Genomic DNA, 15,691 nt, shown 5'->3' on the forward strand with positions numbered 1-15,691 from the left:
GTTATGACTACACACTCTGTATGAGCTGTTTTTGGGTTCCTACCCTTTCTTGTGTACAAAACAATTTTTCAAGCTGTGCTCTTTTCGCAGGAGATATCTGGGATTCAGCAATGACCTGGGGCAAGAATACTTCACCATATAAATGAATGGACTAATATTAAACAAACGAACTGACTAAACATGTCTAGCATTAAACATGCACTAAGTACATCTCTGCTTTACCCTTTGCGTTTCCATTATAACCATAAAAACTGACAGACCATTCTCATGTGTTGTTTACCATATTAGAGCTCCATTGTGAGCCATAATGACTAATAATGTATGTTACTCTGCACACACAAATAAGTGCATTTGGGTTTTGGGAAAAGTCTTACGCAGACAAAACAAAGAGTACTGTCCCAGGAATGTCATCAGAAAAAAATAATCAGGGTGAAAATGTGCTAGTCCTGCTGTGGGTTGAAAGCCTTTTTTTTTTTTTTAATAAAATATCACATACCTGTGCTTTGAATTTAGAAGTCACTCAGGGCATGTTGTTCCCTAGACCCAAAGAATTTGACCATAAGAACAACATTGCTTCCACAGAAAGGCTTTTTAGCAATTTTTGCTTGCTCTCCATAGCATGAGGAATCCAAAAAAAAGGCTCTTGTTATAGTAGGCCAAAAAGAGGACGGAGAATCAGAGCGCTTAAAACAGGAGAATGAGATGACAAGGTGCTGAACATACAAGAATCCCACCTGGTCTGCCTTACTCGAGAGCAGGGACACAAATCCTAGTTTCCTACACTCGGGGCTGGCACAGGGAGAGTGGGAAGTGGAAAAGCTCGGCCTTGGAGGTTGGGGTCAGTGAGCTGCAAGGGCAAAGACAGTTCTCGCCCATAGCCTTTCTTCAGTGTGGGGGATTTTTGGTGCACAAGCAATGCAAATGGGGACCTTTGTCCCTCTTACACATTCTTAACAGAACATCCCTTTCCTCTTCCCAAGGAAGCATGATTTTAATTCTCTTATGGTACAGATTTTTTTTCTATATTATTATTTTATGGGACAGTATCCAGCCCTTTATGACTTAAGTGCCAGAATAATTGAGATCTAGCTTCTGTTCATATCACATTGTGTTTAACATGATTATAAAATTTAACAAAAGTGTTACAAGAATACTACAAAGTAGGATGCGGCACTTTCCTCTCAACACATAAATCAAATGTTACCAAGGTACTTCAAGATTTCAAGGCGAAGCAGAGGAATGACACAGTTGATGTTTTAAATTGCTCATACCACTTTGCAGCAGAGGGTTTTAGCGAAGTACACACTTTCATTTTCCTTATTCCTACACTTCTGGGGTGCCTCTTTTTTTTTTTTTTTTTTTATCTCCTTGCCATTCCCATATCAGTTTCCAAATACAAAATAAATTCTGTCCTGATCTTACTGAAACTTGATAACTTTCCTTTTATCTTGTTTGGTGGATGTTAGCGCTGATGTGAAGCAGTTTTACCTGTGTTCCTTAAAAGTACATTAAATGCTTAGAATGTTGTGTTATTCTTTGGAAGTGCTCTTGTCATCCATATCTCCCCTAATTCAAAAGCATTCTTCATCAGTTAGAGATAAATCTGCATGAAAACAGCCATGACTACAGATGAAACCAACTCACTAGACTTACACTATGTAAGATTAACATTAATGCTCTAACAAAAAGTAACTGAATAAAACTCAATTTTATATTTGTACTGTGAGAAGCAAACCAAGTTTGAACACAGATCCTTGAGACATGCCACACTGAATGGTCCTGAAGAACAGCAGCTATTACTTAGATCCAAACCAGGCACAGAAACCGCATTGCTCCGCCACTCTCTTGACAGAGCTTCATTTAAGAGTGGAACATCAGTTCAGGCCATGAGTTACCAAGACATACAGACATGAGATACCAAAACATACAGCCATGAGGTCAGTTTTAACAGGGACTGGTTCTAATATTTGAAAAGAGAGGAGTACTGAACCTTTAAGCTTTTATTCAGCTGATGTCTACCCTATTAATGCTACCCATAGAGATTTTCAGAGGCTTAAAGGTTAGATGCTGACCTGATACACCCTCTCTCCTCTCTTGACCTAATTTTAGCATTTATCTTACCAATGCCTGTGCACTAGCAAACAAAGTGAAACCATCAACTGATGCTCTGAAGGCCTATCCAGCTTCTGAATCAAACAAGTTCCAAAAGCCACTGGCAAGAGTCTCCCTCTGAACCCCTGATTTAGAATCAGAAGACCTTTATCTCCCTTAAAGCTCCCTATTTTGAATCAAAGTAAAATTTCCAATGCTGAAAAAACCCGTTTCTACACTCAAAGCTTTACCTTTGTATATTTTGTTTGGAGGCATCACTCAACTGAAACCCGCTTTAGAAGCCTTTGTTTTGTTACAGAGGGAGAAAGAAAGAAACTGCTTGTGATAAAATTACATTTGCAGCTTAAATACATTATCTCACTTTAATTTCAGAAAAGGGTCGTTCTTGGCAGTACCATACAGAAGTATTTGAAATGCATTAACACTTCGGCAGATGCTCAGAATCAAACAACTTATTAGGCATCAACTTTTTTTCAAATAATTGCAAAGCTTCTATTTAGCCTTTTGCATACCTTGCATAGTTAATTACCTAGGCTTTAATGTTTACATGCAATGAGAGTATCTACAGCTATAAACTACATAATTTATAATTGATGTAAATGGGTGTTATTATGTCAATTAGGCAGCTGTGTCCTCCACCTTCTCAGTAAGCAGAAATGAGTGATAAACTGAGTTTGCTGGGAGAGCCCCTCTTTTCTTCCTAACAGATAAAAATAAATTACCTAGGTAGACCAGGTTGTCCAATTGTTCTCTGGTGAGGTGGATGTTATATGTGGGCCCTCTCTTTTGACCTGTTGACTGCAGCAAATGGTCAATCTCGTCACGCACCGCTGCAAGAGCTTCTGGGTGCCGCAGAAGATAATACATGGCCCAGAATGTAGCTGGAATCGTGTTTCCCACAGAGGCCCACAGGAAGGCAAAATGATGTGCTGGGAGAAAATAAGTGAAAAGGAAGATTAATAGCGTTTATTACACTGATTAGATTTGCAGTGTGCTAATTAAAAGATGTTAGGACACAGACCCAGCCAAGGATCAGTGAATGCTAATGAGGACCAATAGGCTTCTGAAGTCTAATTTTCTGCTTAATGAGAATAGTTTGAAATGTAATGTCGGGGGGGGTGGGGGGAATAAGGGGAGGAAATGCAGCTCAGTTATAATCTTTCTCATTATCACCATTAAGTATCTTGTTTTACCACCTCAGCACAAAAAAAAAAAAATCAATTATCATAGAGGGTTGTTTCAGAGTAAAACATTTTATCATTAGCCAATTAGAAAGAACATAAAAAAATTTCAAGGTCGCCATTTTGCCTTTTTATTTCAAAGGTCTATAGTAAATTATTTTATTTTAGACAAGCTATCATTCATAAGTTTCCTACCTGCTTTGTCATAATCTCCAAGCAGCTCATATTTCTCAAATATATCTTGTCTGGCTTGGACCACTTTTGACCCTCCCAGCCATTTTGTCATGTTCTGAAGTAAAAAATGATGTATAAGCTCCTTCCGAACCTTCTTGGTAGCTCCTAGCAACTCAATTGGTATGTTTGCAGCTAAATAGGGAAAGCTGGCATCAAACTTGATAAATTTGTCTCTGATTTCACTAATAACTTTGTGGCCATCTGCAGCAGGAACTCTTCCATACAGTGTTACAAAACTGGCTTCAAACATTACAGAGCAGCAGAATTTGTACATTTTTTCTGTTTCCCAATCTGTTGCTTGTGAGCATTTCCATTCAAATATATCCTGGAGATTTTTCATCATGTGGTCAGAAATGATATCCAAAGGCTTGCCTTGTAGATACTGGTAGATTCTGTGCAGGTTTTCCTTGAGATCAGGGAATTTTCCTTTTGACAAGGCTGGGTAGTCAAAAGTTTTGGAAGCCATTTTATCAGCGAATTCATGAAATTCAAGTTGCTTGCTATTTCGGATGACATAGACATATTGAAATGGGTCCATGATAAAAGTAATATATCTACCTGAATTGAAGAAAAGAAAAAAATTGAGACGTGTGCTTTTAAAATCTGATGACACTTTCAGAAGTAATAACTGAAAATAAGCCAATATCTGGAAAAAAAGAATGCAGAAATTTCCCAAAGCAAGGATCTGTGATGAAATCTGCAAAGAAGAAAACAACAACAAAAAAATCCAAAACAAACCAACAAACAAAAAAAGTAAGATGCAACAAGTTTCATTTAGATTCTCTTTGTCAGGATGCAGATTCCACCTGTGTATAATTTCATGGCTCTTTTAAAATCCGTGTGAAGCTATGTCCATATAGACTGACGTACTGGTTTTGCTAAAAGCCATCTCTGTTGTTGTGGTATTCTGAAATAAATCATCTACTACTATGGTGTAATTCATGAAAATACAAAGCGTAGTTGCAGCGGCATTAGAAAATTACAGGGTATTTTACCAGCTGGAAGGGAGAGACACACGCATTTCACCTGCCTGGAGGAAAGTGAACGATGAGGGCTGGAGTGGAAAATATGCCACTTAGGCAGCTTTTCTTCAAGCAGATGACACAGGAACACAAACTGCTGGTTACAGCTTTAAACCTGCAAACTGCAACCCCCCCAACATTTAAAGCCTCTCTTACATCTGGTTGTTTTTTTTTTTTTTCCTGAAGTTTTGCTAACTTTTTGTTGAGAATGTGCTTAGTATCTGTCAAATCACTTTAGGGCTTGATTTTGAAGCCACGGATTATAGTGGAGCAGACAACCATTTTTAACATGGATGCCATTCTGGGATACACACTGTCCTAGTGCTATCATCCATTGAGAGTGCACGGGGAACGTTCTACCCTTCTTGAGGTTCTTAGTGAGGTGACACACCCATACGTCTGCTTGTACAGACAGACAGGATTGCATCATTTGACGCTTTTCCAAGTTGCCCTTGACAGAAAAATCCTGCAATTTCTCCCTAAATTTTAAGTCAGCTACTAAAGAAGAGCATTTTGGTGAACAACCATGAATCAAAATGGTAACGCTCAAAAAGCTCAAATGAATCTTAACCCTTTATTCTCATGTTAAGCCTAAATTTAGAATTCTTGATTCTCAGCTTGAATAGAGAGATGCATTAGGGAAAAAGGGTACCCATCCTCTTTAATGTGTACATTAAAATGTACACATCCTCTGTGAAATATCCCAGTTACAAAGTTGTAAAACAGCAAAGCTTCAAGGACTTACAGTCTAATTCTGTCTCACTAAAGGGACAAATCTCCTTTGATTTTAATGGGAACACTACATGCTTAACGGAGGACCAAATTTGGCTCTGTGACAGATGTCCTGAGATAAAGTAGTCACTACCACTAAAAATGTCAACAAGTATCCATGGTTACCATATACTGATATTTGAATTATCATAGTTATTCTGTATTCTGTCTTACATACACTCAGTCAGTGCTCTATGGTAAATCTGAGTGCACCACTCTGGATTTCTTCTGCAATTACCAGATGCCGTAATTTCCGTCCCAGTTACATCCGCTGCAATCCCAATGAACCAGTAAGGAAACACAAGGGATAAACTGAGACAGAATTTGACACCCTTATTTTATTTTATTTTTTTTTGTCAACAGCAAGTGAAGGTTTTTAAGATTTTTGAGTAGAATTTGCTTTACTGTAACATAACCAATCACAAAGATGAAAATTAACTTTTAAAAACTGGATACATCAAGAAACTGGAATGAAAAAGAGATCCAGAATCCTCAGTCCTCTTATCAGACAATTTCTTCTTTCCCAGACCACAGACATAAGTCGGAATTTTTAGCCTGGACCTCTGCGGGATCTTTGTTCTAGAATTGCTCCATCTTTCTAGCTTTCACCCATTTTCATGCTCTTTATTGAGGCTACCATCTTTGTAATCAGAGCTTGGAAAGAATGCCCATTGGAGCAATCTTTAATAAATAGATCTGGAGTGTTATTAACCCTAAAGATGAAAGCTGGCTTCCTAACTTTGCGTTTACAGGGTAAACAATTTAAGTTAAGATTTTTAATTAATATTAATTTAAACCATCTGTCCACCATCTGCTTATTTCTGATGCAAAATATGAGTTTCTTTGTGATCTTTAATCAGACACTTAGCAAACACACATCAATTCTTATCATCTTTATGTAAGAAAATGATTTTCAGCAAATGAGTTTTCAGACAAACAATTTTAGCAATAATTTTAGATCAAAACTCACTCAACACTAGCATATACTTTAAAAGAAAAAAACAAACCAACCAACAAACCCTCTGAGAAACAGAATATTAAAGATCCTGATTTTTATTATTCTCATCAGGTTCCTGGTAGCAAAAAGTAAGCATGTACTAAAATATAATTCATTTTGTAGAATCAATTCAGACTCCAGACCACATCACTGCAAATAAACAATACATACAAGCACATAAACCCAAATACTTTTGTTACTGCAGTAGTAAAGGTCTATGTAGTCAGAAAAGTAGAACCCCCCTGTAACAAAGGCAGCTTGTTTACGTACCTCACCAAGAATCTAATTTTAGATCTCTTAATTAGAAAAAAAGACTAAAATCTAGGGCTAATTAACGGCAGTTAGAAAGTTGTGAGAGTGGGTATGGGAGCCTTTAGCAATTACAGTCATACTCGCACACAGATGCACTACACGGCTACACCGGCTACCCAGTCTCTTCCACACAGGAACAGATTGCTAATTACAAAACCATGCCCCAACACCTCCTCTACCCTGAGCAGCAAACATCCGAACTGGAACAAACTTTCTCACCTCAAGTTATGATTTTAAATTCTGTATGTGTCAATATGGTCCTTAATTTTGCTTTTTAAATTCTGTCGCCCCCGATGAGGTCTCTTCCCACTGATTGTCCCTGGCGGTGTCAGAGACCAACAAATGTAAATCTTTCCTAAAGTTTCCAGTTATTATCTGGTTTTTTAAAATGCAGCTTCCCCCCTCCCATGCCTTTCCAATGCAGCTAATGCCAAGAACTATCTCTGACAAGTAGCCTTTTCTGAAAATGAACCAAAATCTAGATGCTCATGAATTTCCATCAGAGTAGTGGTAAAGGTAAATGCCAGATCAGCCAAAAGTGGAGGCACACCACATGCTCCACAAATCAGGAAGACTTGAATATTGAAGGTATTTATATAAAAACCACTGGGGACTAAGCCTTTCCTTGCTAGATTGTAAAAAAATCCTTCAACACAAAAACTAAGTAGACATGTCCATATAGAAATGTCACACTCCAATTCCCAACAGTTCAAGTCACTGAGCTATTTTATTTAGTACTATAAAAGCCAGTGCAGATGAGTTGCATCCTTGTTTCTGTAAAAAGCCCTCTGATTTTTTTATTTTATTTTTTTTTAATATAGCTACAGAGAATTCATACTTCCCCATCCAATCCTTCAGTCTGCGTTACACCCATGCTGCAAATAGCTTGGTTATCTCCATTTAGCTTTTACAGTCTCCTAGAAATAGAAGATTGATGTGGAAAATATGAAGATTGTCAACTTTGGTAAATCCAAGCACAGAAGCCAGTATTTGTACGATAGTTAAGAAATTACTCTAATAATGCATTCTGGAGCTTTCTAATGCTAATGATAAAAGACAAGCATTTCAGATGGCATGTTATGATGGATATTATTTCCGTAATGCTTGCAGCGGGCTTCAGCTTGGTAAGGAGTTAATGTAAATTATCTTTTGCTTAAGAGAAAAATGTGGTATGTTACTGTAGCTGTACCATGACTTAAAAGAAAAGAATGACTTAGCAGCAGCATTTGAAAAAAGCAAGTGTGTTTAGTGGAAAACCCTTATCTTATTAAAAGTTGAGTTAGTCTCAGAGAGAGTGTTGTAACGTTCAGTATCATTCCTAATAACATGGCAGGAAAAGGAGACAAAGTTTTATCCCAAGAAACAATGACAAAATTGTTTCAAGTTCTTACCTAGCTGTCTGCCTATCCTGCTGACCCTTAACAAGCAGAGGTTGGCTTGGGAAGTATATCATCTCAACACGCAGACTCTCTCCTCTCTCTCCCCCCTCCTTTTCTTTTCTTTCTTTTTTTTTTTTTTTTTGAAGACTATTGCATTTACGTAATCGTCCTCTTATTAGGGAGATTCTGCTGAACTGCTGACAATGATGTACAGTGGTGCTTCGCTGGCACGACGTTTGGGGAAAACGATTCTGCTGCACCACCACACAAAACCAATTAGAGAACTATTTTCTGCGACAGGTCAGGAATTTACATTGTTTCTCATAGAAAGATGTGCTTTTTAATTTCTTTATTAAGATGACATCCATGTCCCTTGCAACTTTTACGGATGACAATCATTCGCTCATCACATGGGAAAGTACAATCAGCAAAATCGCATTACCAGTACGGGGCAACGCCAGAAACTCCGAGCATCGTTCCACATTTTCCAAATGAACTAGTTTGAGAACCAATAATTAGAACAATATATATTGATAGAATTTTTTGACAGGACCTTTAGACACCCACCAGGGGGGCAAAGTAATGATAGTCCATATACAGCAAGCTATGCTGTGTTTGCCAAACATATAAACATCATCTTTCTCAAATCAGTAAGACATATAGAAATTCTGTACGTCTTCAGATGAGGACATGATGGGAGGCACTAACTATCTTCAGCTTCTTCCTTGACTTGTGAGTGACAAACTGTTTCTCCTCAGTGAATTCTTGATGGCCAGTATTTTCATACCAAGAAAAGAGAACTTAAAGGGGAATATCTGTTATGACAAACGCACAAAATCAAAGGTCTTCCTGCATAAGGCTGAAATGATCCAGAACTCACTCCATTTACTCAGCCTTTATCAAGGAAGGCTTCCTCAAAATACCCATACACAGGGAGATTAAGTGAAATGGAATTTTGTCTAGCACACAAATAGAAATTTGTTAAACTAGATTACACTCATAGATTGCTTAAACACACAAAACTCTAAACACAGTCTTGCATAAAGAAATGAGCATTTGATTAAACACAGTAAGGATTCTGAAGTACGACTGCATCTGGTCCTATGAATGTACTAAGGTAGTCTCTGAATTACAACTATTAATCTGTATTCGTAAGAAGCCACAACTGCATATAGTGTGAATATACATTAACAGTAAAAAAGACTGTATTTCAACAAAAACTATATTTCAACAAACTCACTTTCAAGTAGGAAAAAACCCCTAAGTGTACCAGTTTCCAAAGAAAAAAGCCCTGAATGAATTAAAAATATCACACATTTAATAGAAGTAAAAATGCTCTTCCAAATAAAAAAATATGAACAGATTTGGTAAGAGGAAGAAAAATTTTATTAACTAAACATATGGCCTGCAATTTAATTAATTGACTTTCGAAGAAAAATATTATTTTTATTGCAAAGTATTACTTGTATCGAAATATAAAGCTAATATGAATGTAATTTCAAGCTACTGCATGAAATTACAAAGCACACTTTACGTTTTTATTTGAAACTCCCTAAAAATACAGGAACAGCTAAAACCGAGATAGACTTAACTCTAAAGTTGATCATTTGAACAAGTATATCAGCATGTAAAGGGGAAAAAGTTCCATTACATGCACCTACACTAGTAAGAGTTCTCCTTTTTCTGAATAGAAGAAAATACTGGGTTTTAAATTGATTTTAGTTAAAAGTACATCTGTGTGTATGTATATGTAAATTTATATATTAAGGTTTCATTCAAGATTCCAGTTTCATTCTATGTTTTTCTTCTACAGCTAAATGTCTACGTGAAATCACTCAAATGTTTGTATTCAAGCTAGCGTAGTAATACATCTATAAATACAGAAAGCAGCAAGGTTATATCATACTTTATTATATTGTTATTTTCAGCAAGCAAGCTCAGAGTAAAAGGCTGGCAATGGGAAGTTTCTGTGTTCCAGTCCTGATTGTATCACTGAGTCAATGTGTCATTCATTCCCTTGTGTTCCTGTCAACCAGTTGTAAAATGTGTGAGAACATATTCTGCACTTTTTTTCTTGTTTTCTAAATTTAATCTGATATTTTTCTGTGCAGTGTCAAGATGATGTTAGTTCTCCCTTCTTTAGGAAAAAAAAAATCCCCAAACAATACACAATTAAATGTGCTGGCAAAAGCTATGCTCATACGTTACATGCCTACAAATTCTGTCAATATGCATATACACCTATAGCTGTACATAAATCCACATGTTCATAATTATATCCTATGGATAATTATTATTTATAAAATACACATGAATTTAAGTAATTTTTATTGGTCTATGCTACACAAAAATAGCTTTGGACAAAGAAGATTCTAAACTAAGCATCTGAATTAGTATTTAACTTCACCAATGGAAAAAAAAAAAGAGAAATACTAAAATATTTCTCACCAGCAATATGTACAGTGAAAATATCTCCAAGTTTCTTTTGCTGATCCAGTAAGAATTTGAAAGCATCTTTTCTAAAAATCAGAGCCTTCCCAAGGTAAGGAATCCAGCCATTTATTAGTGGGGGCTCTCCAGACTTCCTGTTAAAAACAGAAAAAAAAGGATCAGGAATTAACTTTGGCATGAGAGCAACTCATCTTTTTATCTATTTATATATTACACTTAGAGCCACCATTTACATATATAATTCTTGCAATGTATAATATGCCATACAGAAACTTCTTCAGATATGATGGCAGGTTAAATCTAATCACACCTCTGAGCACAGAAGGCTCTGTGTGGTGATTAGGAAAAATAAGTGAGAGAAATTGAGATGCATTTAACTACAGGTCGTACAGTTATTACCATCAAGTTATGAACACAGAAAAATGACATTTGGTAGAAAATCTCCCAGTAAAGAGTCATCTCATTTTCAATATTTGGCATGTCAGAGGAAGATGTATCAGAAGGCAATTATGACAGATTTAGGTAAATAGGACGCTGACAAACCACACAAAACAACTAGCCTTACAGACAACATTTTAATAATTTCAGTTTACCAGCACACAGAACAGCTACCATTCTAACTAAATATCTTCAAAATATAGAATAATAATACAGGCTAAACATTTACCAAAATAAATCTTAGTCTCTGTACATTTATAGTCTCCTAAAGTAGAAATGTGCATGAACAGTTAAAGATTAAATTCTAGATGATGATATTTGCATCCCAGTCTGAAAAAGCAGCCATGGTGTCTTGGTTACATTTATGGAATACTGAAAAATACCTTTCCAGAATCTAGTAAGTTACATTTTTCTTTAAAAAGGAAAAAAGGTTCCCACACTGCCCTATTCCTGCTTGCAAGTACATGTCTTTCCTTCATGCTGGTCTTTAGCTGCTTGAATCTGATTTACAACAAAGAAACATAGAGCGTGCTTGCTCTGGAAAGGATTAAAACAAATATTCACGAACAACTCTGCTGCTACATCCCATCTGTGAAGGTGACTTGTACTACATGCAGTACAACTCATTCTGATTAAATACAAGATATTTACTAGCTTGGATCTAATCAAAGATCAAGGGATCACAAGCTTTACTACTATCATACACAGCATGGATTTTTATGTAGCTGGATTAACCCTATCATAGTCACATCCTCCCTCGAACTGCTGCAACAGAAATGAAAAAAAAAAGGTAAACATCATATGCTGTATTTGCATTGTATATTTGCCTTATTAAAACTTTCTGAACAAGAAATTAAAAGCCTGAGATTCGCTCTCTGATTTTAAAAATTTGCTATGAATTTAATATACAGACAAACAGATGTGGCCAAACCAAGCTACATATCTCGATCTCTTAATTCAACTTACCACTTATTTTGAATGTTAGTTTTCAAGAGCATCTTTTTGTCCTCTGGAAAACCAGTAAAACTTCTGGTCCAAACCCCACAATCTCACAGTTACAAGTTTGTCCATGCTTTTTTGTTTCTTTGGGTTTTGTGGCTTTGGGGTTTTGTTTGTTTTGTGGTAGGGTTTTTTAATTGTGGAAAAGGTGCAGCCCCTTTTTTATAATATCTCCCATAAACCACTGCATTATCCATCCTCTAGTGGTGGATGGATAATGAAAAGTGGTCCAAAAAACTTTGTGACGGTTAATTCTGTAACAGTGAATACAAGAAAAGAACTAATCTGAGATTACATGAGAAGGATCACCAGCCCTTGAAGCATAACAGCCAACTTGATACCCTCAATTATCCCTTCCAAGCCCATAAGGAATCTGGATGATTTACCCATATTTTTCACCCCCCAGACTATTAAGTCCTGAGAGCAGCTGCCTTTCACTTCCCAGTCTGGACACTACGCCCTGTAAGTTCTATCCTGACAAATATTTAGATGGTCTTTTTGTCATCTTCTAATTGAATGCATCTAATTTCACCCTCCATGTTCTGTCATTCGGTCAGAAGTTGTATTCTTCACAAGCTCTCCACCGGGTAAAAAGAAGGCAGCTCAGAAATCCAGGGGAAAATTAACTTAATACTCCAAGTCTGCGGGATCACATCAGGGAGACATTTTGCTATTGCAAAGACGTGAGGGTCATCGTTCGCTTCAGACATGTTTAGCTCAGCAGCAATAAGCTTAATACTGTTAAACACCGTGTCAAGGCTACACAGCTTTCAGAGGAAAATATACCACCAGTTCAACTTACGACCCACAGCAGACTGATAACAGAAATGTGTCTTCATTTCTAGCTTTCCTTCTCTTTGGAAGATGGAGGTCATCTCTATGACTTATCGATGTCCGCTAATAAAAAGTGAAGAAAAGAGCACCTCGTATATTTCAGTGCCTCCCAAAATACAATGCTTCACTGCACAAACTCTTAAGCAGCTGACCCTGGCTTCTTGAATGACTCTCACCTGCATCCCGGGTACCTCCACAAGTTCTCACCAGCTTCAGAGGCTACACTAAACCATTAGAAGAAAGCCCACAAAAACTTTCATGGGTTAAACAATATGTTTGTGAACTTCAGCTCTGGATTCACACTTCACAGACATTGGAAGATTTGACAATTAGGCAAAATACTGAAAATGTTAGTTACATGCTTCTCATGACACAATATATAATGTTGTACCAAATGTAAAATAGAGCTAAGAAATACATAAGAGCAAAATCAAGTGTTTTGATGGCAATTTAAGATTGTAACTTTTTTAATCTAAAGCATTCAGAACGTCTTACCAGGTTACATTTTATTCAGAAGTCATTTAACTGCTTAAATTTTACACTTAACACACCTCATAATACTCCCAGGTCTTTTTGTTCTACGTTCCTATGCTTTTTATGGCTTGGGCTGGTTTTCTTGCATACAGGAATAAGTTTAGTTATCTGAGAAGCTGCTCTGAAGCCAGTAAGACTTAATGGACAAATTTCTCACATATGCAAGTGAATTTTACAAATAAAGCATCAGCAACATGTCCAATACAATCTATAAGTAGACAGATCAGTTACAAAGTGGAGGCAAACCAACATGTTTGTATCATCCATCATTGTTAAATGGATAATTTCAAATGGCATTATGCAAAAATCAGCTGGCTACAAATACAGCCCATAAATAGGATGAACAGATTTTGATACCTAATTTTTCTTTGCTTTCGCAGTGAAAAGATACTTTCTTGCTAGCAAGCAATAAAGTTGCAATGTCTTCTCCACCAAATAAGCAAAGTTTTGGAGTCTGCAGTTTCCTTAAGGTGAGATTTTTTTACCTTACCCAGAACACTGACTCAGGTGTGATTATTTAGCTCCTTAGGTAAGGTGGTATTAAAAAATGTGGATGTTGTACCTATATCTCACTCATAGCAGCAGTGATGTAATAAAGCAGGAGAAAAAATGGTCTACAATATCAATTATGTGAAAAAATAGATTAAAAATATATATATTTGAAAGAAATTTAAAGTCTCCAAACACTGTGCTTTCAATTACTGACAGGGGATTATTTGGGAAACACAAATAAGGTCATTTGTTAAGCTCTCTGCACATTTACTTTTTTGTTGGCTTTTTTTTTTTTTTCAGTTGTAAGAAAATACCCTAAAAATTTACAAGCAAACAGACTTTGCCAACATTATCTCTCATAGAAATATTATCGCTTTGTAAAAGCAATTAAGACTATTCTTTTGTTGGTTAAACCATTCAACATCACTGCAGTGTAGGGCATTGGATCAGTGTAAATGAGAGGAGAATCCTTCTCATTTCACTGGTTATTTGTATTCCAAGGGAGCAGATGCCTTCCAAATTATGCAAAAAATCCACAGCGCATCTTGTACTATAGCAGATGAACAGGTTAATTTTTCTTTTTGCACATAATAAATCATAAGTGCTTTAACACCCATAGTCGCATTTCATGAACATAAACCTTCTGTTTAATAATGTCTGTTTACAACTAGAATCAGACATACAGTAATCTCTTGCCTGGGATAAACATTAATCCAGATCTGTCTAGAAAAATTATACAATTCATTACCATAAGTAATCTCTATTGTGCCCTGTGCTTAACCTTCATCTTTTTTCCTGTCCTATAATCTTGCAAATCCACTGGTGGTGTATGATTGGCATCTGGTGTTAACGCAGCCTTCACTGCACTCAGCGCAGCTGAAGAAGCCCCACATCAACACGTCACTCTGCAGGGTACAGCCGGTTCAGCTGACCGCTTCTCAGAAACTTTCACCAAAGGGTGAAAAACACCTGCAAGCCAGGGAGAAAAAGGTCTAACAGTAATATCATGTGCCACAGAGGGGTCATTTTCATTGCCAAGTCATTGTTACCTTCCGCAAAAATTAAAGGCAACAGTCTGATTTTCCCATAACATCTCTGGCCAAATCATCACACACTGCGTCCAAGCTGGAACACTCAATGCCGGGGGACTTTAAGGAATGGAAATGGATGGGTACAGAAGTAGAACAAAAGCTATTATGAACATGTCAAAGCAGTTTGAGATTATTCAGAGGCCGACCACAATATTTAACCAACAAGACGTGACAGACACTGTCTTTCCAGGGGCTTATGAACCCTCTAACTGTGAGGAAAAGAATGAGGCCAAAGGCTTCAACCCCAACAAAGGAAATCCCCAGAATGTGGTGTCTGGAGTGTCTTCTTGTATTATGGGAGAGCAAACACAGGAAAGTTAGGACAGGAGAAAGGCAGTAAGTCTATCTTCCTATGTCCTTTTAATTCAGCAGTTACAGTTTCCTCCAGGCCTGCTCACAGCATTAGTTATTTTGTATCTATGAGGACAGAAATAAAAAAAAAAATCTTCAAAATATTTGTCCACAACGCAATTTTTCAATGCTTATAAAATTATGCATGCCATAAATGCCCCATCCAGATCATCTGCCTCAGTGACATCAAGGACCCCAAATTTTCCAGGCTGAACACATGCATTATGAAAAATTATCCCCTGCAGAACAAGCCAGTTGAGAGTTTTAGCAATATAGTCTTTTCTACCTTTGAAATCTCAGCTCACACACCTCTTGCAGAGGTAAGGACTGGATGCTGCTCCTATCTGATCACTACTTGGGAGCTTATGTGGAGTAAATGGATGCATCAGGCCAAGTCTTGACAGAGATGCAGACATGGATTGACTCAGTGAAGAAGAAACAAGAGCCCTGGGATGGAAAAAACTGCTGTTGACACCTGTACTTTTGCCTAGAT

General features: G+C 37.0%; 1 protein-coding gene across 1 annotated transcript in view; it reads right to left on the minus strand.

Annotated features, from left to right (window-relative positions):
* The window catches only part of LOC136008709 (cytochrome P450 7B1), a 124,901-nt gene that overhangs the window by 11,690 nt on the left and 97,520 nt on the right, over positions 1-15,691 (minus strand). The window contains exons 2-4 of the mRNA XM_065668354.1: positions 10,457-10,593; positions 3,489-4,085; positions 2,835-3,041 (exon numbers count right to left, since the gene is read on the minus strand). Coding sequence (XP_065524426.1) covers positions 2,835-3,041; positions 3,489-4,085; positions 10,457-10,593 — 941 coding nt within the window. The remainder of the gene's footprint in view (positions 1-2,834; positions 3,042-3,488; positions 4,086-10,456; positions 10,594-15,691) is intronic.

This window comes from Lathamus discolor, chromosome 2 (assembly GCF_037157495.1).
Source record: "Lathamus discolor isolate bLatDis1 chromosome 2, bLatDis1.hap1, whole genome shotgun sequence".
NCBI lineage: Eukaryota > Metazoa > Chordata > Aves > Psittaciformes > Psittacidae > Lathamus > Lathamus discolor.